The sequence below is a fragment of the Tamandua tetradactyla genome, chromosome 20, assembly GCF_023851605.1.
Source record: "Tamandua tetradactyla isolate mTamTet1 chromosome 20, mTamTet1.pri, whole genome shotgun sequence".
Classification (NCBI taxonomy): Eukaryota; Metazoa; Chordata; class Mammalia; order Pilosa; family Myrmecophagidae; genus Tamandua; species Tamandua tetradactyla.
The window spans coordinates 1,273,091-1,292,571 of NC_135346.1; the positions used below are offsets into that span (position 1 = coordinate 1,273,091).

Here is a 19,481-nt window from a genome sequence, read left to right on the forward strand (position 1 = left end):
GTCAGCTTCCTGCCGCCGCTGCGACTGATGTCCCCAAACCCACTCCTTCCTCTGGAGGATGGGATGAGGTCGTTGTGGGCACAGGATGCCTGGCCTGGGAGGACGCTGGTCCCGTGCCTCCCCCTACCCCCACACAGGCCAACAGCATGGCTCTTACCCCCCCACCCCTCCACCCCCATGCAGGCCGGCGGCGTGGCCTCTTACACCTACACACAGACCGCAGCTCCTGTGCTGAACCTCCTGCCCAAGGACACTGGCAGTCACATGGGGTCACTCTTCATCCAAGGCCACCGCTTTTTCAAAGCCCTCATTTTAACCACATCGGCAAAGTCCATTTTACCACGGCAGTAACAAGCAGGGGTCTGGGAGTTAGGACTTGGGCGTCCTTGGGGTGGAGGGGATTATTCGGGCTATCCCATAATTTAACCTCCTCTAAACCCTGGGCATACCTGGAGCTGTTAAAGAGACTCAGTCAGTCATTGAAAACCTCCCCGGTGGTTGTTTTTCTATTTGACATTTAATGTCGTTTTAAGTAAACTAAAAATGAGACCTTGAATTACTAGCATGAGTTTTTTGTTAGAGAAATTGTACATTTATAGAGTGGTGGTGCATGCAGTACAGATTCCCCTGTGGCACGCTGTCCAACTCCTTGCCTTGGTGTGGAGCGCCGGGTGCTGCTGGTGACAGCTTGTGTTTACACCTGCACTGCTAACTAGCACCCATGTCTGCTCAGGGCTACTGTGCGGTGTGGAATAGCCCCGTGGAATTTTAGAATTTTCATTCTGTAAAATAACCTGGCATTTCCTCTGTAACCTTGTTCCTCTGTACTGCCGTCACCACTGTCCATGACCAAAACTGTCCCAGCGTCTGAGTCGGAGCCCTTCTGTTAGCCTTAACTCCTGCCCTCCCCACCCCCGGCCTGGTGACCCAGAGTTCGATTCTGGCCCTGTGAAGCCACCTGTTCTGACCACCCAGTGAGTTTTTGCAGTTTAAGTCTGTCAGTTAACACGTGAAACTCCCAACCCTGTGAGCCAGGCAATCCGATCCCCATGCCGCCCTTCCTGTAGGGACTGCGTCTTTGTCATCTTCCTTCTGAGCACAGGCCAGAGATGCAGAGGCCTGGGCAGTGGGTCTGTGGTGGGGATGTAAAGGGCGGCAGGGCAGGCTGTCAGCACAGGGCTCCTGCCGGGGCCTCCCAGGCATGGCTGGAGAGGGTCAGGGAGCAGCTGAACCCCAGGAGGGAGCCCGAGGTCGGGGGGGAGGAGCCCAGACCCAGGAGGGGGCCTGAGGTGGGGTGGGAAGCAGACACAACCCAGGACAGGGCCCGAGGTGGTGGGGAGCAGCCAAGACCCAGGAGAGAGGTCCGAGATGGGGGGGCAAACACAACCCAGGAGGGGGGCCCAAGGGGCGGGGCTTCCGGGCAGGGCTCCCTGGCCCAGCCTGTCGGGTGGAGGGGGCAGGGCCACCCTGCCGCTCTCCCTGGAATGCCCTGCTTCTCCCAGCCTCCCAGTGGAAGGAATGAGGGACCACAGAAAGTCAAGGGCAGGGCCTTAGGATGCAGAGGTGTGGGGCTGGCCCTGCTGCCCAGGGAGATGTGTCTCATGCCCTGAGCCCCCAGAGATGCCTACAGGATGCAGTGAGTAGGGCGAGAGGCAGGAAGCTACTCTAGTGTATGGGGGTCAATTGCAGGAGGCCTCCCAAGCTCCGTGAGAAAAACACCTTACAGAGCAGGGGCCCGGGAGGATCCCTCTTGGGCAAACAAAGGGGAAAGGAATGAGCCCTTGCGCTTGCTTGCAGATGCACAAGTGTCCGCATGTCCAGGAGGAGATCAAGAAGCCGGTCATGGGGTTCAGATGGGCCTGCTTCTACTGAGTGTGCTGGTCAAATATTGGCATTTTTTAAACCATGCTTATGTATTATCTTTTGGGGGGAAGAATTACATAAAAATAGAGAAAATGTTTATTCCTAAAAATCAGCAGTCAGAGCCGGTGATGATAGTTGCTCTTTTTTAAAACCCAGCTATAGTAGTCAGGGCTCTCTAGGGAAACAGAGTCAACAGGAGAGGTCTGCAAATATGAGATTTTATAGAGATGTCTCATCCAACTATGGGGTGCACAAGCCCAAATTCCAAGGGCACGCTGCAGGCTGGCAACTCCAAAGGAGGCTTCTGATGAATCTCCCAGGAGAGGCCAGCTGGCCAAAGTGGAGACAGATTCTCTCTTCTGACTTCTTTAAAACCTTCAGCTGATTAGATTAAATGTCACTCATCAAGGACCCCTTGGCCGACTGCAGGTGTCATCAGCCATGAATGCAACCAGCACACTCACGATTTAAGCCCACGAGGTGTCCTTGCTGCTCCACACAGGCCAGGGCTTGCCTGATCAGACAGCTGGCCACCATCTCCTGCCCAAGCTGACACCTGACCCTACCATCACACCAGAAAGGACCAGTACCTTGTAATCATTTTAGTGTTATGTGTGTGTAATTTCTCCCAGAAATCATAGAAAAACATGATTTTTAAAAAGCACATAGCCTGCTAGTCCATCCTCTCTGCCTCTGTGAGGCAGCTGCTTGCCCCATGCAACCAAGCAAGTGTCAGTTCAGGGAGTGGATGGAATTTGCCCAGAGTCACTCAGGCAGAGGTGTCTGTCGTCTGTCTGCCTGCTTGTCTGTGTGCCTGCACCACAAAGCGGCCCAGTGCGCCTGCTGTACCCTCCTGCTCATGCACCTGCTCTGGGTGTGCTCCCTGAGACCCAGGCCCTCTGTCCCATCTCAGCTACGGGGGCCCCTGGCCTGCCTTGGGGGGCACGCCCTGGCTAGCCGAGCCCTCTTGTCCTCCTGCAGGGCATCATTGCAGAAGAGAACAAGAACATACAGCCCCAGGGTGATGAGGACCCCGGCAAGTTCAAGGAGGCTGAGCTGAAGATGCGGAAGCAGTTTGGGATGCCCAAGGGGGAGCAGCTGGTCAACTACTACTCCTGCAGCTTCTGGAAGGGCCGCGTGCCCCGGCAGGGCTGGCTCTACCTGACCGTCAACCACCTGTGCTTCTACTCCTTCCTGCTGGGAAAGGAAGGTGAGCGCTAGGGGCCGATGGTGCCCAAGCTACCCCCGTGGCCCCAGAAGCTCTTCCCTAATGCTGCCTCCGGAGGGGCCTCCTGAGCCCCTGGCAGCCGTGGGCGGGGATGCCCAGCCCCGGCCTCCCCTTTCTGTAGGTCACTGTCATCGAAGGCAATTCCCTGTCCACGGTCACTGCCCCTCCCTTGGGGCCCCTGGCCTCAGGGTACAAGCCAGACCCCCAGCCTGTTGTGCGGCCCCTTGCCCACCCCCTCCAGCCACTTGTGACCCCAGCACCCCAGGAAAGCGCCCAGGGCTTTCGCTGCTCATGGAGTTTCAGGTCCTGAGCCCAACAGGCCCTGCACACATGCTGCCCTGCCCTCCTCCCTGAAGCCTGGTTGTCGTCACACAGCTGGGATGTCCTGTCCTGCCAGTCTCGCCTGACTGTGTCCACACGCAGCTTCTACTCGCTGGGGCTGCCCGTGCACTAATTTCTCTGGTTCTTCCTTTTCTGTCCTCGTCCCCTCCCCTCAATCGTGCTGTCTGGTTGTTCCAGGACGCTGCGGACTCCCCGAGGGCTGGCTCCCCGCCCATGGAACGTGTGACCCCACAGAGTCAGGCTTGGGACCCCAGGGGTCTCCAGAAAGTGCCAGCCCCAGCTTGCACAGCCCTTTGGTCTCGTCTTGTCTGTTTTTTGTTTTGTTTTGTTTTGTTTTGCATGGGCAGGCACCGGGAATGGAACCTGGGTCTCCAGCATGGCAGGCAAGAACTCTGCCACTGAGCCACCATGGCCTGTCCTCATCTTGTCTGTTTTTATAGACTTTTAGAGCAGTTTTCAGTTTACTGAAAAGGGAACAGCTAGTTTGGAGACTCCCAGTGCCCCATCCCCTGCTGACACCTGACATTAGTGCAGGACGCTTCTCACAGCCAGTGACAGTGCTCATGCCTTCGTAGCAGCTGGGTCTGCGGCGCGCACGGGGCTTCACCCACAGTCCTGCTGGCTCCTGGGTGCCTCACTGCCACGGTCCACCCTGGCCTCTACCCCTTCCCTGCTCCATGACCCTCTGATAGCTACTGACCTCCCCTCTCTCCTGTCCTCCCCTCCATCTGTTTCCCCTGCTCACCCTCTGGCCCTGGGTGGTGTCCAGTGAGCCTGGTGGTGCAGTGGGTGGACGTCACGCGGCTGGAGAAGAATGCCACACTGCTGTTCCCCGAGAGCATCCGCGTGAACACTCGGGACCAGGAGCTCTTCTTCTCCATGTTCCTCAACATCGGCGAGACCCACAGGCTCATGGAGCAGCTAGCCACCCTGGCCATGAGGCAGCTGCTGGACAGCGAGGGCTTCCTGCAGGACAAGGCCCTGCCCAGGCCCAGCCGGCCCCACAGGAATATCTCGGCCCTCAAGCGGTGTGTAACCCCCGCCCCCACCCGGCATGAGGCCCCTGCTCCGTGTGCGGTCCCTGGCCGAGCAGAGCCTTGGCAAGGCACCCACCTCCACACCGCTCCCGGGCTCCCCACATGGGTCCCTGCCATGTGCCACTAGTGGGCATAACTGCTCCCGGGCAGCACAGGCGCAGCCCACCAGGGGAAGGCACTCCTACTCCCCCCAGGTCTCAGGTGCAGCAACGTGCCCACAGCCACTCAGTTTGGGCAGCACGGAGGCAGAACGTGGCCCTGGAGCCTCGGTGGAGGGGCTGATGGAGGGGCTCTCGGCGCTCTGGGCTGGGGAACCATCCTGAGGTTGGTCTTTAGGGACCAGGCTGTGTGCACGTTTGAGCCCAACCCCGCCCAGTCCAGGGGGTTGCTGGCCCCTGTAGCACGCAGGCCCGAGCCCACACCTTCGTCCTCCTCGTCACTTCACAGCAAACCTGCAGCACAGGCTGAGGGTCAGGGGTTCCCAGGCCCCTGGGGTGCCCCAGGTGGTGTGTCCCCCAGCCAGACCTCGCTCCTGCTATAGCCGGACACCGTGGCCCAGGCCCTGGACTGTGGGTCACCTCGGCTTGGGGCAGCGGGAAGAACTAGGCCCCTGCTGGTGGGAAGGGGGCTCTGGGCACCCTCCAGCCTCGCCTCGGGCCTCACTGCACCTTCCTCCCCCACCCCTGCTCCCTCCTCTTCCCGGCTCCTGTGCACTCAGGAGCCGGGTGTACCCATCACAGCCCTTGAACACGCTCTGCTCCCATGCCCCTTTCCTGTGAACACAAGTGTTCTGTATGTGACCCCCTTAAGTTCAGGGGCTCTGACTCTGGTGGCAGGCTCACAGTCCCTACCAGCTTCTCCTGCTGTCCCAGTAAAATCCTTTCGGACATTTTCTCCTCCACTGTCAGGTCCAGTCCAGCCTTTTACATTGATTGCAGTTAATTCTTACTGTCTCCTCAGTTTTTTTTCATTGGGGGAACATGCAACACACCCCATCCTACCTCTTCCTGGCCCCCTCAGAGGGGTCACCACATGGCACGGTCAGGGCTGCTGTCCCTCCTATGGGCACCAGCACTCCTGCATCATCCTGAACAGCATGTTCTGGGGAACCCGTAGCTCCCCCAGGAGCCTCGTCTGGGCCCCCCAGTGGGAAACTGCAGCCTCGGGGCCACAGAGTCCCCCCCTGACGTCCCAGGCCCAGCAGGTCAGGGAAGGGGGCGTCTAGGCCCACCCGGGCCAGGCCACCACCATCCGACCACTTCCCTGCAGGGCAGATGCAGAGCCCATGCTTTCCTCGGTCCCTCAACGCCCTGGCATGACACGAGCTGCTCACCAGGAGCCCAAGCGATCGTGAACCTGCCGGCCCTGAGGCCCTCAGGGGGCACCTGCCGGACCCCTCCCTGTCTCTCACCCAGAGACCTCAGGGGTACCTGCCTGACCCCACCACTGTCTCTCACCCAGAGACCTCAGGGGTACCTGCCTGACCTTACCCCTGTCTCTCACCCAGAGACCTCAGGGGTACCTGCCTGACCCCTCCCTGTCTCTCACCCAGAGACCTCAGGGGTACCTGCCTGACCCCACCCCTGTCTCTCACCCAGAGACCTCAGGGGTACCTGCCTGACCCCACCCCTGTCTCTCACCCAGAGACCTCAGGGGTACCTGCCTGACCCCTCCCTGTCTCTCACCCAGAGACCTCAGGGGTACCTGCCTGACCCCACCCCTGTGTCTCACCCAGAGACCTGGATGCCCGGGCCAAGAATGAGTGCTACCGGGCCGCCTTCCGGCTACCTCGGGACGAGCGCCTGGACGGGCACACGGGCTGCACCCTGTGGACGCCGTTCGACAAGCTGCACATCCCTGGGCAGATGTTCCTCTCCAACAACTACATCTGCTTTGCCAGCCAGGAAGAGGACGCCTGTCGTGTCATCATCCCCCTGAGAGAGGTGAGCGTCCTCGGCCAGGGGCCTGGCCTGTTCCTGCCCTGCCCGGGCTCATGGGGCTTCCTTCCCCCATAGTGGGAGGGCACACAGGGTGGCTCTCCCCCGCACTGGATGCTCCGCTGCCAGAAGAGCTCCCCGGGGACACAGAGGCCACTTCTTGTCCAGGAGGTGCAGATCCTCCAGCCTGCCAGGCTCTGCGGTTGGCATTTGGAAAAGCCCGCTCTCCCGGCTGGGCCTGGAGGGCCCTGTCCCTGCAGAGACCTGAGCGAGCCAACCCAGCCCCGCCCTACCAGGGCCAGCCAACCTGTTCCTGCCCGGACACGGCCCAGCTGTGGTTCACTCCATCCGGGCTGCTTTCTCGGGCTTATGGGGCTTCCACGGTGGCCCTGGTGACTGCAGTGAAGGAGCACGGACACTGGTGGGAGGGCCCGCACCCAGACGGAAGACACCGGCTCCTTGTCCTTGTGGCCTGGCGGCATGTGTGAGTGCAGGGAGGCTCTGCTCTCTGAGCTGTTACTTAAACCACCTGTTGTGATTCTATTAAAAACCCAGAAACGAGAGACCTCCCTGGCACTTGTACGACACCCTCAGTTTCAGGCATGTTTGTGATAGGTATGGCAGGGAGGGGAGCAATGTGCTGCCTCAGTTTCCCCAAGGGAGGTCAGAGGCTGAGGACCCAAAAGAGCCCCAGCTCTGAGAGCACCAGGCCGAGCAGCTCAGGCATGGCGACCTGGGCACCTGCTGGCCTGGCCCCTGTGGGTGGCTCAGGGATCTCCCTGCCTCAGGCCCCAGCGACATATCTCGTGGTGTTCCCACTGCAGAGACTCTGCCAAGCTGGGGAGACAGGACCCCCTCGCCCTGGAGGCTGATGCGGGCACTCTGGGCCCTCAGTCGTTGAGGGTAGCTGTCCCCTTGCCCATTCCCGAGCACCCTCATCACAGTCCATTTCTTGGAGTCCCAACTAGGGGACCTCAGCTCACAGATGCCCGTTCAGGTGTAGGGAGCTGGCCACAGTGTGTCTGCTGGTCTGCAGCCCAGACCTGCTCTTCTGTCCCCCACCGCAGGATGTGGCACCCGACCACCCAGGTGCTCGGGTGAAAAAACCCCGTCAGCCTCGGTTCTTTCCCCCCTGCTAACCCCTGCATGTCCTGTTGCTCTCTCCCAGAACGTGTCCTGAGTCCCTCTCTGTCCTTTTCTCTCCGGGGCACCACCAAACATACTGTCCTCTGCTGCGCCACCCCAGAGTGTGTGGCCACTGCCTTTTCCCTCTGGGACCCGTCCACCCACAGCACCAAAGAAATTTAAAAGGAAATCAGATGCTGGGGCCCACCCAGAGTCCTCCAGAGGTGACAGTGACCCCAGCTCCGCACGGTGGCCCATAAGACCTTCTAGAACTGGTCTGGCCTGCGTGAGACCTTGGCTCCCCCCCCACTCTTCCGTCCCAGCTCTCCACCGTAGTTTCCTCCTCAAGGCCGGTTTCACTACCCACCCCCAGGTTTGTCCTCTGCCAGGTGGGTCTGGCCTCAGCTCAGTTGCCAGAGAAGACTTCTCTAGAGAAGCCTTCAGCCTGAGGCCACCCCCTCTGCGACCACACGAACCGCCGGCGACCCTGCCCAGGCCTGGTCAGTGTCCACCACCTCCCCCGGACTGCAGGCACTACATGGCCACCCCCTGAGTGCCATCCGCCCCCTCCACTCCTAGGCCGCTCTCTCCCGCCTCGGAGGGCCACAGCAGAGCTGGGCACTGCACACAGTGCTAGAAGGTGCCCACTGGGAGCCCAGGCCGAGGCACCCTGCACACTGGGTGGTCACCCTGCTTGCAGCGTTCCCGCGTAGGGGAATAACTGACAGTGTTTTCCGGCGTGAGGAAGGCCAGCAGCGGCCTGAGCGCTCCGCATTGGCGTCCTCCAGGCTCGGTGTGCGCAGTGGGCTGGGAAACAAGGCCCTGGCCAGTGGGACACTCACCGCAAGTCGCCTGGCACCAAATGAGCCCATCAAGTCAGCGCTGCCCATAAGGATGTCCTTCCCAGATGCAGTTTGAAAACAGGGGAAGAGAGAAATAGCACAGTGCAGAAGCTGGACAAACCCACCTCAGCCAGGCGGGCAAGGTCGGCGCCAGCCGCACCCATCATGACACCACACACATTGGCGTGCACGATGAGCACGGCACTGCCCTCTGGGCCTCCCTCCCCCCGCAACCCGCGTCTGATCCTGAGGAAAACACCAGACAAACTGCAGTGGAGGGCGCTCCTCAAAACTGCCCAGGTGATCCCAAACGAGGAGGGAGGAGACGCCACCCCACCAAGGGGAGCCTGAGGAGCCAGACAGGAACCTAACGGGCTCTTGGGGCAGAATAGGACACCGGGGAAACACTAAGGAAATCTGAGTGAACAGGAGACTAGTTAGTAAGAATGAGTCAAAAGTGGCTCACTAATTGTAGCAAATGGACCTCCCAGTGGGAGATGTTAATAAGAAGGAGCTGAGTGCTGGGTGATGTGTGAACTCTCTGTACTAATATGGTATTGAGAAAAAAATTAATTATAGAAAGAAGGGAGAGAAAACAGAAAGTAAATCTTTCCCACAATACCAAAAAAAAAAAAGCCCAGCTTTCTATCCCAAGATGCATGTGACCATGCTTTGCCTTCCTAGGTGACCATCGTGGAGAAAGCCGACAGCTCCAGTGTCCTGCCCAGCCCTCTGTCCATCAGCACCAAGAGTAAAATGACCTTCCTCTTTGCCAACCTCAAAGACCGCGATTTCTTGGTTCAGAGGATCTCAGACTTCCTCCAGAAAACGCCGACCAAGCAGCCCAGTGGCTGCCTCGGGGAGAGGAAAATCAGCATGGCGGACCCTGCCCCAGAGGTGAGCAGCCCCTTGGGAGCAGGGCTGGGTGCCAGGGCCCGGAGAAGAGGCTGACGGCATGTGACCATGGAGCGGGGCATGCCTTCAGGCTGGTGGGGGCAATGTACCTGAGCTGGATAGAGGTGCCCACGCTGCTGCCCGCTCTGTTCCTGCTCGTCCACGTGTTCCTCACCCAGCCCTGTGGCCTACCACCGAGGGCACAGAGCCCTCTGCATCCTGCCCAGACCCCCACCCCACCCACACCAGGTGCTCACGCTGGGGTCCCATCTCCGGAGCATCACTCACACATGAAGGCCCATTTCAACAGAGAAGCTTCCATTCTTCTGTCCTTCATTCACTTCTGCTGTGCTGAGAAAAGCCACCATTTAGTCCTTAATCAAGGGTCCAGTCGTTCTCGGTGTTGAACATTGTGTCTGAAATCATGCGCCCTCACCCGCACACTGGTGTGGTTTCTCTTAGCCTTTCCAGCTCATGTTTGTGTACCCGTCATTTCAACCCTGTATCTTTCATATGAAGCTCTCAAAGATAACACCCCTCCCCCTTTTTTTCCACTTTCTTTTATTGAAGCATAACATTCTTGGAGAAAACTGTACAAATTTATCAATAAATTATTACAGAGTGAGAGTGAATACAACAGTGAAGCAAACCATCAGGTTAAATAGCATTTCTGAGACCCCAACCCCCCTCATGCTTCCTCACAATCACAATCCCTCCCTCCACCCCCAGAGAAAGTGCTACTGTGTCTTTTTTATTTTTTTGATATGGCAGGGTCACATTGTCACATTTCATTCTTTTTCTATGTGAGTATCCCCTTAGTGCAGCACCATTTGTTGAATTTTTTTGTTTGGTTTTTTTGTGTGTTTGCTTGTTTATTTGGGAGGTACCTGGGCTGGGAACGGAACCCGGGTTTCCCTTGTGGCAGGTGAGAATTATACCACTGAACTACCCTCATACCCCTAACTGCATCTTCCAAGTCTACAAATTGTTTTTGATAAGGACCCCTTTTTAAAGACTTACTGTAGTACCATTATTATACCAATAGAATTAACAATTCTTGACTGTATCATCAGCACTTGTATTCACATTTCCTCAAATGGAGGTATAGTTAAAGTTTGTCTGAATTGAACTACGCGTAGAGCCTATGTTACAATTCTTTGATGGGTCTGTTAAATTCATTTGTCAGTGGGTTTCTGCTCCATCTCACTGTTTTGTTTTGTCTTGCAGTATTTTATTGAAGGAATTGGGTCATTTGTGCTGTAAAGTTTCTCACATTCTGGTTTTTACAGATTGCGTCCCTGTAGGCTCTTACCACTTCCCTTGGTTCACTGTTTCCTGTGAATTGGTGGCGATTAGTAGGTTGCGGAGACTTGGTCAGTTGCTGGACCAGTTGGGTGTCCTTTGACAGGTCTACCTCTAGGCAGGGTTGAGGTGCTGTTTCCATCAAGAGGTATATAACAGCTGGCCGTCTCTTTATATGCTGTTATTGATCTCAAACATCTTTGCCCAAACTCAGTACTCATTAGGGATTGCAAAATGGTAGTCTTCTAATTCTGTCATTCCTTCCTCTGTTTATTGGTTGGAATGCTTTTATAAAAAGAAACTCCCCTTTTCCAAACTATTGTGTTACCCTGAGGTATGATTCATATTGGAAAGGCAGAGTAAATGTTTTATTCTTAGCTCTTAGTGACCCATTGTTAAAATAATGAGTTGGATACTAGTCTATTTCACACATGACGCATTCTTTCTTTTTTTATTTTTTGTATTTTTTAATCTTTATTTTTAACTTGTTTTATTGTATAACATAACATATATACAAAGCAAAGAAATAAAAAAGCAATAGTTTTCAAAGCACTCTTCAACAAGTGGTTACAGGACAGATCCCACAGCTTGTCATGGGCTACCATACAATCTTCTCATATTTTTCCTTCTAGCTGCTCCAGAATATAAGAGGCTAGAGGGCTTAAATATTTTATCATCACAATTGACTTTTTATCCTTCTTTTTTTGTGAAAAATAACATATATACAAAAAAACTATAAATTTCAAACCAAACAGCACCACAATTAGTTATAGAACATATTTCAGACTTTGACATGAGTTACAGTTTCACAATTTTAGGTTTTTACTTCTAGCTGCTCTAAAATGCTGGAGACTAAAAGAGGTATCAATTTAATGATTCAGCATTCATATTCATTTGTCAAATCCTGTCTTCTCTGTATAAAAACTCCACATCACCTTTGATCTTTCCAACCATCTCTTTAGGGGGTGTTTGGGCTATGACCATTCACTTTTCATGTTGGAAGAGCCTGCCACTAATATATGGTAGGGAGATGGAACTAGATGATGTTCTGGAGAGGCTGGGCTAGGTTTCAAAGACTTATCTGGACCAGGGACCCATCTGGAGGTTGAAGGTTTCTGAGAAGTTACTCTAGTGCCTGGAACCCTTGTGGAATCTTATATATTGCCCTAGGTGTTCTTTAGGATTGGCTGGAATGGTCCTGGTTGGGGGTTGGCAGGTTATGATAGGTAGCCAAGTCTACCTTAAGCTTGCCTAAGAGCAACCTCCCATGTAGCCTCTCGACTCTATTTGAACTCTCCCTGCCACTGATACCTTATTAATTATACTTCTTTTCCCCCTTTTGGTCAGGATGGAATTGTTGATCCCATGGTGCCAGGTTTGGATTCATCTCTGGGAGTCATCTCCCACGTTGCCAGGGAGACTTTCACCCCTGGATGTCATGTCCCATGTAGGGGGAAGGGTAATGATGTCACTTGCAGAGTTGGGCTTAGAGAGACTGAGGCCACATCTGAGCAACCACAGAGGTCTTCCAGAAGTAACTGTTAGGCATGCCTATAGGTAGTCTAAGCTTCTCCAGTACCTGTATAAGCTTTATAAGAGTAGGCCTCATGATTGAGGCCATGGCCTATTGATTTAGGTATCCTTAAAATTTGACACAGTATCAGGGGCTCCCTGATGATAAGGTTTAATAGTTCCGTATTCTTTTTTCCCTTGCGTAAGAGCAACCTCCAGAGTAGCCTCTCTATGTGAACTCTCTCTGCCACTGATACTTTATTAATTACACTTCTTTTCCCCCATTTGGTCAGGATGGAATTGTTGACCCCACGGTGCCAGGTCTGGATTCATCTCTGGGAGTCATCTCCCACATTGCCAGGGAGACTTTCTTTCACCCCTGGATGTCATGTCCCACATAGGGGGAGGGCAATGATTTTACTTGTAGAGTTGGGCTTATAGAGACTGAGGCCACATCTGAGCAATAAAAGAGGTCCTCCAGAAGTAACTCTTAGACATGCCTATAGGTAGGCTAAGCTTCTCAGCAACCCACAATAAGCTTCACAAGAGTGAGCCTCCTGATCGAGGGCCTGGCCTATTGATTTGGGTGTCCCTAAAGCTTGACTCAGTATCAGGGGATTCCCTAATGGTAAGAGTTAATAGTCCCATATTCTTTTTCCCCTCCCTCAGGGGACTTTGCCAATACTTTTTGATTATCTGCTTAATATACTCTAGGATATATCTAGGCATTACAATAATCTATATAGGATTAAAGGATCTCTTTCTTATTCTGGGCTCCCTGTGTTTCAGTTGTTCAAATGAGCTATACAGGTAGGCTGAGTTAGATTATGCACTACAGAACATTTCAGTTCCAGATCAAATAAACCTTTCTTCCATTGGTCTCAAAGAGTATGTATGGCTCTAAAATACAGATACTATCTTCATTATCCCTATGTTCTGAATTACTTTAACCCCAGCCTCTTCGGCTTCATTCTTATCTCTAAATATCAGGCTATATATATAAAACAGCCTCTCAAAATCCAGAAATAATAATCACCCCTCCAGACTTAATGTGTCTGCTCTAAAAACTTACAATCTAGGCCCCTCCTTTCTTGTAAACATTATAAGGTAAGCATACCATTCTTGTTCTTTTGTTTCTGGCTTATTTTGTCTCACCAAATGTCTCACATGTTCACTCACATCGTTGGATGTCTCACGACGTTGTTCCTATTTGTAGCAGCACAGCCTTTGTTCATAAGTATATACACCATCGTTCGTTTGCCCATACTTCAGCCACCTGCATTCGTTGGGCATCATGTAGAGGGCCCAAAATCCACAGTCCATCAGCATTCTCAATTTTAGATAATTTCATTGTTCCCGAGAGAAAGAAAACCAATAAACACACCCTGACCAAATAGGAACTCCACTTAACCTCCACTTAACTCTTGTCCCTCCCCCAATTATTTGCCTCTACTGTTGCTGTGGTAGTGCTGATAGTTTCCTTTTGAACGTAGCTCGTAGCACGCAGTAACAGCTTTCCCCCTGTACCCTGGATGTAAATACTCTTTACACAAAAATCATATCTTTGAAGTAATTCTTATAAGAACTAATTCATATTTCTAGTATGAATCAGTGGGACACATAGGTCTGTACACCCCCTTTCAATCTTGTTCATCTTTAATATGGTAATATTACTTCTAGACCCACTAGAGAATCACCGTTGCTCCTATCTATTCCCTTACATTGGAGTTCAACCTCATTAGCTAACAGTTCACCCATCTCTAGCTTCTATGTATCTCTAAGGCCCCTATATTTTGTATTAGAAGCCTCTGATTATACCTTTATGCTGGTCATAAAAGTGGAATCAAACAGTATCTGTTCTTTTGTGTCTGGCTAACTTCACTCAGCATTATGTCCTCAAGGCTCATCCATCTTTGTCATGTGCTTCAGGACGTCATTTTGTCTTGCTGCTGCATAATATTCCATCATATGTATATACCACATTTTGTTGAGCCAATTGTCTGCTGATGGACATATGGTTTATTTCCATCTGTTGATGGACATATGGTTTATTTCCATCTTTTGGTGATTGTGAATAATAGTGCTATGAGCATCAGTGTGAAAATGTTTGTTTGTGTCATTGCTTTCAGCTCTTCTGAGTATATACCAAGTAGTAGTATTGCTGGGTCATAGGGCAACTCGATATTTAGTTTCCTAAGGAACCACCAAGCAGTCTTCCATAGTGGCTGCACCATTATACATTCCCACCAGCAGTGCATAAGTGTTCCAGTTTCTCCACATCCTTTCCAACATTTATAGTTCCCTGTTTGTTTAATAGCAGCCATTTTTGTAGGTGTGAGGTGGCATCTCATTGTATTCTTGATCTGCATTTCCCTTATAGCCAATGAAAATGAGCATCTCTTCACGTGCTTTTGAGTCATCTGTATTTGCTCTTCAGAAAAATGCCTATTCATATCTTTAGCCCATTTTATAATTGGGTTGTTCTTTTGTTGTTGAGTTGAATGATTTATTTGTATATACAGGAAATCAAACCTTTGTCTGATATGTGATTTCCAGATATTTTCTCCCATTGAGTTGGCTGCCTCTACCTTTTTGACAGAGTCTTTTGAAGTACAGAAGCATTTGATTTTGAGTTCCCATTTATCTATTTTTTCTTTTGTTGCTTGTGCTTTGGGTGTAAAGTCTAGGAAGCTACCTCCTATTACAAGGTCTTGAAGATGTTTGCCTACGTTTTCTTCTAGAAGCTTTATAGTGCTAGTTCTTATATTTAGGTGTTTGATCCACTTTGAGTTAATTTTTGTATGGGGTGTAGTAAGGTAGTGGTCCCCTTTCATTCCCTTGGCTATTGATACCCAGTTCTTCCATGCCCAGTTATTAAAAAGACTATTTTGTGCCAGTTCAGAGGATTTGGGGGTCTTGTCAAAAATCAGTTGACCATAGATTTGGTGGTCTATTTCTGCACTCTTAATTCAATTCCATTGGTCACTGCTTCTATCTCTGTGCCAGTACCATGCTGTTTTGACCACTGTGGCTTTATAATAGGTTTTAAAGTCAGGGTTTTTTTTCCTGACTTTAAAATAGGTTTTAATCCTCCCACTTTGTTCTTCTGTTTTAGGAAGGTTTTAGCTATTCGGGGTCTCTTTCCCTTCCAGATGAATTTGGTAACTAGCTTTCCCAAATCTTCAAAGTAGGTTGTTGGAATTCTGATTGTTACCGTGTTGAATCTGTAGATCAGTTTGGGGAGAATTGACATCTTAACTATATTTAGCTTTCTTATCCATGAGCAGGGAATGTCTTTCGAGCTATTTAGATCTTCTTTGATTTCTTTTATCAGTGTTATGTAGTTTTCTGTGTACAAGTCCTTTACATCCGTTTTTATGATTCCTAAGTATTTGATTCTTTTAGTTGCTATTTTGAATGAAATTTTTTCCTTAACTGCTTCCTCAGCTAGGCCATTGCTTGTGTATAGAAATGTTACTGATTTTTGCACATTGACTTTATATCCCGCCACCTTGCTGAACTTGTTTACTAGCTCAAGTAACTTTGCTGTAGATTTCTCAGGATATTCTAAGTATAGTATCGTATAATCTGCGTATAATGTTTTACTTCTTCTTTTCCAATTTGAATGCCTTTTACTTCTTTGTACTGCCTGATTGTTCTAGCTAGAACTTTTAGCACAGTGTTGAATAATAGTGGTGACAGTGGGCATCTTGTCTTCTACCTGATCTTGGGGGAAAGCTTTCAGTCTCGCTCCATGGAGTACGATGCTGGCTGTCAGTATTTAATATGTTCCCTCTGTCATCCTGAGGTAGTTATCTTTGATTCCTGTCTTGTGGAGTGTTTTTATCAGAAGAGGATGCTGAATTTTTTCGAATGCCTTTTCAGCATCAATCGAGATGATCATGTGGTTTTTCCCTTTTGATTTGTTAATGTGCTGTATTACATTAATTGATTTTCTTGTGTTGAACCATCCTTGCTTCCCTGGTATAAACCCCACTTGGTCGTGGTGTATAACTCTTTTAATGTGCTGTTGGATTTGATTTGCTAATATTTTATTGACAGTTTTTTTTTATTAACGGAAAAAAAAAAGAAATTAACACAACATTTAGAAATCATACCATTCTACATATGCACTCAGTAATTCTTAACATCATCACATAGATGCATGATCATCGTTTCTTAGTACATTTGCATCGGTTTTGAGGAACTAGCAACACAACAGAAAAAGATATAAAATGTTAATATAGAGAAAAGAAATAAAAGTAGTAATAATAGTAAAAAAAAAAAAAAAAAAACCCAATAGCTCAGATGCAGCTTCATTCAGTGTTTTAACATGATTACTTTACAATTAGGTATTATTGTGCTGTCCATTTTTGAGTTTTTGTATCTAGTCCTGTTGCACAGTCTGTATCCCTTCAGCTTCAATTACCCATTATCTTACCCTGTTTCTAACTCCTGCTGGACTCTGTTACCAATGACACATTCCAAGTTTATTCTCGAATGTCGGTTCACATCAGTGGGACCATACAGTACTTGTCCTTTAGTTTTTGGCTGGACTCACTCAGCATAATATTCTCTAGGTCCATCCATGTTATTACATGCTTCATAAGTTTATCTTGTCTTAAAGCTGCATAATATTCCATCATATGTATATACCACAGTTTGTTTAGCCATTCTTCTGTTGATGGATATTTTGGCTGTTTCCATCTCTTTGCAATTGTAAATAATGCTGCTATAAACATTGGTGGGCAAATGTCCGTTTGTGTCTTTGCCCTTAAGTCCTTTGAGTAGATACCTAGCAATGGTATTGCTGGGTCGTTTGGCAATTCTATATTCAGCTTTTTGAGGAACCGCCAAACTGCCTTCCACAGTGGTTGCACCTTATTGACAGTTTTTGCATCTGTGTTCATTAGGGAGATTGGCCTGTAGTTTTCCTTTCTTACAGCATCTTTACCCGGTTTTGGTATTAAAATATTAGCTTCAAAAACGAGTTAGGTAGGGCGGGCCACGGTGGCTCAGCAGGCAGGAATGCTTGCCTGCAATGCCAGGGGACCCGGGTTTGATTCCTGGTGCCTGCCCACGTTAAAAAAAAAAAAATGAGTTAGGTAGAGTTCCTTTTTCCTCAGTGTTTTGTAAAAGTTTGAGCAGGATCAGTGTTAGTTCTTTATGGAATGTTTGATAAAATTCCCCTGTGAAGCCGTCTGGCCCTGGGCTTTTCTTTGTAGGAAGATTTATGATGAGTGATTCAATCTCTTTACTTGTGATTGGTTTGTTGAGCTCTTCTGTTTCTTCTTGAGTCAGTGTAGCTTGTTTGTGTGTCTCCAGGAATTTGTCCATTTCATCTAAGTTGTCTAGTTTGTTGGCGTGTAGTTGTTCATAGTATCCTCTTATGATTTCTTTTATTTCTTCACGGTCTATGGTAGTACACCCTTTTTCATTTCTGATTTTGTTTACTTGCATCCTCTCTCTTTTTTTCTTTGTCAGTCTTGCTAGTGGCCCATCAATTTTATTGATTTTCTCGAAGAACCAACTTTTGGTTTTATTGATTGTTCTACTTTGCTAGCTGCCGGAATGCAATATACCGGAAACAGAACGGCTTTTAAAAAGGGGAATTTAATAAGTTGGTAGTTTACAGTTCTAAGGCTGAGAAAATGTCCCAATTAAAGCAAGTCTATAAGGCATTCAGGGAAAGATACCTTGGTTCAAGAAGGCTAATGAAGTTCAGGGTTTCTTTCTGAAGTGGAAGGGCACATGGCGAACACAGTCAGAGTTTCCCTCTCATCTGGAAAGGCACACGGTGAATACAGTCAGGGTTCCTCTCTCATCTGGAAGAGCACATGGTGAGCACAGTGTCATCTGCCAGTTTCTTCTCCTGTCTTCCTGTTTCATGAAGCTTCCCAGGAGGCATGTTCCTTCTTCGTCTCCAAAGGTCACTGGCTGATGGACTCTGCTTCTCGTGCTATGTTGTTCTTTCTATTCTGCTCTCTCTGAATCTCTTATTCTCCAAAGTGTTTCCTCTTTTATAGGACTTCAGAAACTAATCAAGACCCACCCAAATGGGTAGAGACACGCCTCTACCTAATCCAGTTTAGCAACCACTCTTGATTAAATCACATCTCCAGGGAGATGATCTAATTACAGTTTCAAACATACAGTGCTGAATGGGGACTAGAAGAAATGGCTACCTTTACAAAATGGGATTAGGATTAAAACATGGCTTTTCTAGGGTACATACATCATTTCAAACCAGCACATTAATTCTTTCTATTGTTCTTTTGTTCTTCTATTCATTTAAACTCTGCTGTAATCTTTGTTATTTCTCTTCTTCTATTTACTTTGGGATTAGTTTATTTTTCTTTCTCAAGTTCCTCTGGGTGTGCTGTTAAATCCTCAAGATTTTGCTCTTTCTTATTTTTTAATATAGGCATTTAGGGCAGTAAATTTCCCTCTCAGCACAGCCTTTGCTGCATCCCATAAATTCTGATAAGTTGTATTCTCATTTTCATTCATCTCCAGATAGCTACTGATTTCTCTAGCCATTTCTTCTTTGACTCACTGGTTGTTTAAGAGTGTTTTATTTAATCACCATATATTTGTGAATGTTCTCATTCCTTGATGGTTATTGAGAGCCAGCTTCATTCCTTTGTGATCAGAGAAAGTGCTTTGAATAATTTCAGTGTTTTTAAATTTATAAAGACCTGTTTTGTCCCCTGGCATATGATCTATCCTGGAGAATGTTCCATGAGCACTAGAGAAGAATGTATGTATATCCTTGTGATTTGGGGTGCAATGACCTATATATGTCTGTTAGATCTAATTCATTTATCAAGTTATTTAACTTCTCTATTTCCTTGTTGATCTTCTGTTATGTTGTTCTGTCTGTAGAGGAGAGTGGTTTATTGAAGTCTCCTACTATTATTGTTGAAACATTTATTGCTCCCTTCAGTTTTGCCAATGTCTGTCTCATGTACTTTGGAGCTCCTTGACTGGGAACATTTATGATTATTATTTCTTCTTGGTGAATTGACCCTTTAATTAGTATATAGTGTCCTTGTTTGTCTCTTATGATGTCTTTACATTTAAAGTCTATTTTATCCAGTATTAGTATGGCTATTCCTGCTTTCTTTTGGTTACAACTTGTGTGGAAAATCTTTTTCCGTCCTTTCACTTTCAATCTATTTGTATCCTTGTGTCTAAGATGAGTCTCTTGTAAACAGCATATAGTTGGATTATGTTTAATCCATTCTGCCAATCTGTATCTTTTAATTGGTAAGTTTAGTCCGTTAACATTAAAAATTATTACTGAAAAGATGTTTCTTGAATCCACCATCTTATCTTTTTTATTTTATTTGCCAGATCTATATATTCTTTTCCATCTTTGTATTCTTTAAATTACTCT

The 19,481-nt window shown here is 48.9% G+C and overlaps 1 protein-coding gene across 3 annotated transcripts in view; it reads left to right on the plus strand.

Annotated features, from left to right (window-relative positions):
* The window catches only part of TBC1D9B (TBC1 domain family member 9B), a 75,550-nt gene that overhangs the window by 22,992 nt on the left and 33,077 nt on the right, over nt 1-19,481 (plus strand). For all 3 annotated transcript variants that reach the window (XM_077138209.1, XM_077138207.1, XM_077138208.1), the window contains 4 exons: nt 2,845-3,073; nt 4,203-4,461; nt 6,206-6,413; nt 9,059-9,271. In XM_077138209.1, the coding sequence (XP_076994324.1) occupies nt 2,845-3,073; nt 4,203-4,461; nt 6,206-6,413; nt 9,059-9,271 (909 nt within the window). The remainder of the gene's footprint in view (nt 1-2,844; nt 3,074-4,202; nt 4,462-6,205; nt 6,414-9,058; nt 9,272-19,481) is intronic.